Here is a 2,623-nt window from a genome sequence, read left to right as displayed (position 1 = left end):
TATCGTGTATCTTTCGGAAAAGGAACACGGCGAATGTCCCTTTGCCGTGTGCAACGGTTAGGCACACGGCAAAGGTGCAGGGACTTAGGGTTTGGGCTGGCCGGATCGAATTGGATATGGATAGGGGAAAAAATCCCGCACCCGTCCCCCACCCCCAACCTCGCACCCGCACCCGTCCCCCACCCGCGACCTCGCGCGCCGCCCCCAACCTCGCGCCGCCGTCGACCACCGCCGCACCCCACCTCGCGCCCGCGCCGCTGCTCCCCACCTCGCGCCCGCACAGGCCGCCCCTGCCCGCGCCCGCCGCCACCTGCTGCTGCTGCGAGCTCGCCGCCCGGGGCTGCTGCTGCGAGCCCGCCGCCCGGCCGGTGGTGCTGCTGCGCTGCTGCTGCTCCAGCAGCAGGCCCTGATCCGTCGCGGCGGACGCGGCGGCGAAGGCGGACGCGGCCGCGGGCCGGCGCGCCCAAACGACCTCCAGCGACAGCGAGTTGCGGTGACTATTATCGACGCCGCCGTGCGCCGCGGCCTCCAGGCTACCGACGCGGGTACGTACGCAACCACCGCGAATCCACTTCGATTCCTCTCCCGCTCCGCCGCTCTGGGCGGCATTTGCTCTGCGATCGACACCCTCTAACGGCGGCATATGGTGTGTTTCTATTTCCTCCTCCTCGTCGCGCTCGCGCCTCTAGGTACTGGCTGGCCGCCGGAGATGCAGTTCCTCTTCGCGTGCACGGACGGCGACCTCGGCCGCGCCAAGGGTAAAATCCTGCTCCCCCGTAATGGCGTTGCTTCTCGATGTAGCGGTTAATTTTAGCCGTGATTTCTGCTAGGCCTCGCACGCCTTCCTCGCGTGCGCTGCTGTGTGTTGTGCGCTGCAGACATTTTTTGGGATGGTGCTTAATTTGCGCGAGTACGTCGCTGGCTTTCCTGTTTCCTTTGGCTGCACAAATATGGCATGGTCGCGAGGTGTTCTGTAGCCAGATTGTGTTCTCTGATTGCGGATGCATGCACCTTTGTGTGTGCACGAGATCGAGCGACTTCTAATCTGTAGTTGGTGGAATCTGATTCATGGCAAAGTTGCGTCGAGTTTCGGTCGGAAATCGCATTTCACCTTAAGTGTATTGAGTATTTCGATCTTGTTTTATGCACCAACCTTGGTGGATACTGGATACTATACTGCAAGTTTTGTGTCTTAACGACTAACGTGCTTCCTGTGAATATTGGGCCTTGAAGCCGTGGTAGATGCCATGGATGTGGCTGAGAGGGAGTTGCTTGCCTCTCTGAGGTTTACGGACTTGCAACAGGCCCTGATCCAGCAGCAGCAGATGATGGAGGTTATAAGAGTCCAGATGCAATCCTTGATGCTGACTGGCGGGACTGGTCCTCCTCCTCCTCCTCCTTTCACCTTCCCTTGGGTAAGTAGTCGGTACATATGCCATTTTGTTGTCTTTGCGTCTATTGTTAAATAATGCTCACCATTTGTTGTTGTAGTCATAGAGTTCGGTTGGCGGCTCCAACATGCGGCCCAAGGTGAATTGGAAATCACACCGACCCCTCGTACGTCAGCTCAGCAAAGCACGAACATTGGGAACCAACGCACGTTGTTCCAGGTTAGTTCTCCTAAATTGGCGACTCACGCGCTTCTAAGTTTAGCCTCACTCGCTCTAGTCTTCAAACTCATCAAAATTGCAACTTCTCAAACATATATGACTTGTCAATCTCACTTTATTGTACAAACTTGTCAAAATTGCAACTTGTCAAAAATATATGATGTGCCAATCTCACAATGCCCTCTTGATTTAGGATGTGCAACATGATGCCCCTTGATCATCACCGGCGTGGCCAACATGTAGAGCCCTTGATCATCATGGTTTTCATGTGTTTGCGCGAAGGACATGTGGCTAGCTTTGCCTTATCTATATGGTGTTTATGTACTTTGCACTATGGATATGTAACCACTATGGATTATATGACTTCTTTGAACATTTGATTCATTTGATGGACTATGTGACATGTATGGATATTTGATGAACTATGTGACTTCTATAGACATTTGATGATCTATTTTGTTGTTATTTATGTGGTTATGGTGATATGGTGACACCGGCTACGATGATATGGAGATATATGGTGATATATGATGATATTTGTGAGTTTTGAACTGTTATATGCATGCAGGGATTAAAAGGAAATAATCAAAAAAAAAAAACTGGGTGTGCCCTTTGCCGTGTGCATGCACACGGCAAAGAGCACACGTGGCAGCAGCCTGTGCATCCGGGGCGACCATTTGGTCAGGCCAAACGGCCTTTGCCGTGCTCCCTATTTTGGTGGCACACGGCAAAGAGGGAGGCCTTTGCCGTGTTCCCTCGTCGGTGGCACACGGCAAAGAAAGGGAAAGGGGTGGGCCGTGCCGTTTCTTCGCCGTGCTCGTCTCACGGTGTGGCACACGGCAAAGAAAAGATTTTGCCGTGTTCCTTGATGGTAGGCACACGGCAAAGATCATCTGACGTGGTGCCGTCTGTTAAGTCGAGATTCCGTTAACTGCATTTTTGCCGTGTTCTTGGGTGGAAGGCACACGGCTAAGGCTTTGCCGTGTTCCGCGCAGAAAGGCACACGGCAAAGG

The 2,623-nt window shown here is 53.7% G+C and overlaps 1 protein-coding gene across 2 annotated transcripts; it reads left to right on the top strand.

Annotated features, from left to right (window-relative positions):
- Positions 1 to 470: 470 nt before the first annotated feature.
- Positions 471 to 2,075, top strand: LOC124688995. Of its 2 annotated transcripts, XR_006998686.1 has the most exons (5): positions 519 to 545; positions 690 to 758; positions 1,234 to 1,415; positions 1,492 to 1,610; positions 1,804 to 2,075. XR_006998686.1 is itself a non-coding variant. In XM_047222602.1 (4 exons), the coding sequence occupies exons 1-3, from the start codon at positions 644 to 646 to the stop codon at positions 1,495 to 1,497; spliced, it is 303 nt and encodes a 100-aa protein (XP_047078558.1). In that variant the 5' UTR covers positions 471 to 643; the 3' UTR covers positions 1,498 to 1,610; positions 1,804 to 2,075. The 2 variants fall into 2 exon arrangements, 1 of the variants encoding a protein (XP_047078558.1); XM_047222602.1 differs by having other exon boundaries at positions 471 to 758.
- Positions 2,076 to 2,623: the final 548 nt, after the last annotated feature.

The sequence above is a fragment of the Lolium rigidum genome, chromosome 2 (assembly GCF_022539505.1).
Source record: "Lolium rigidum isolate FL_2022 chromosome 2, APGP_CSIRO_Lrig_0.1, whole genome shotgun sequence".
In the NCBI taxonomy this organism is placed as follows: Eukaryota; Viridiplantae; Streptophyta; class Magnoliopsida; order Poales; family Poaceae; genus Lolium; species Lolium rigidum.
Note: the sequence above shows the minus strand (reverse complement) of the source record. Positions and strands in the feature narration are given on the sequence as shown.

Bases quoted from the DNA above. Each gene is read 5' to 3' on its own strand.
- LOC124688995 (XM_047222602.1), top strand. From the start codon at position 644: ATGGTGTGTTTCTATTTCCTCCTCCTCGTCGCGCTCGCGCCTCTAGGT. The intron at 759-1,233 runs GTAAAATCCTGC...TGGGCCTTGAAG, and splicing joins CGACCTCGGCCGCGCCAAGG to CCGTGGTAGATGCCATGGAT.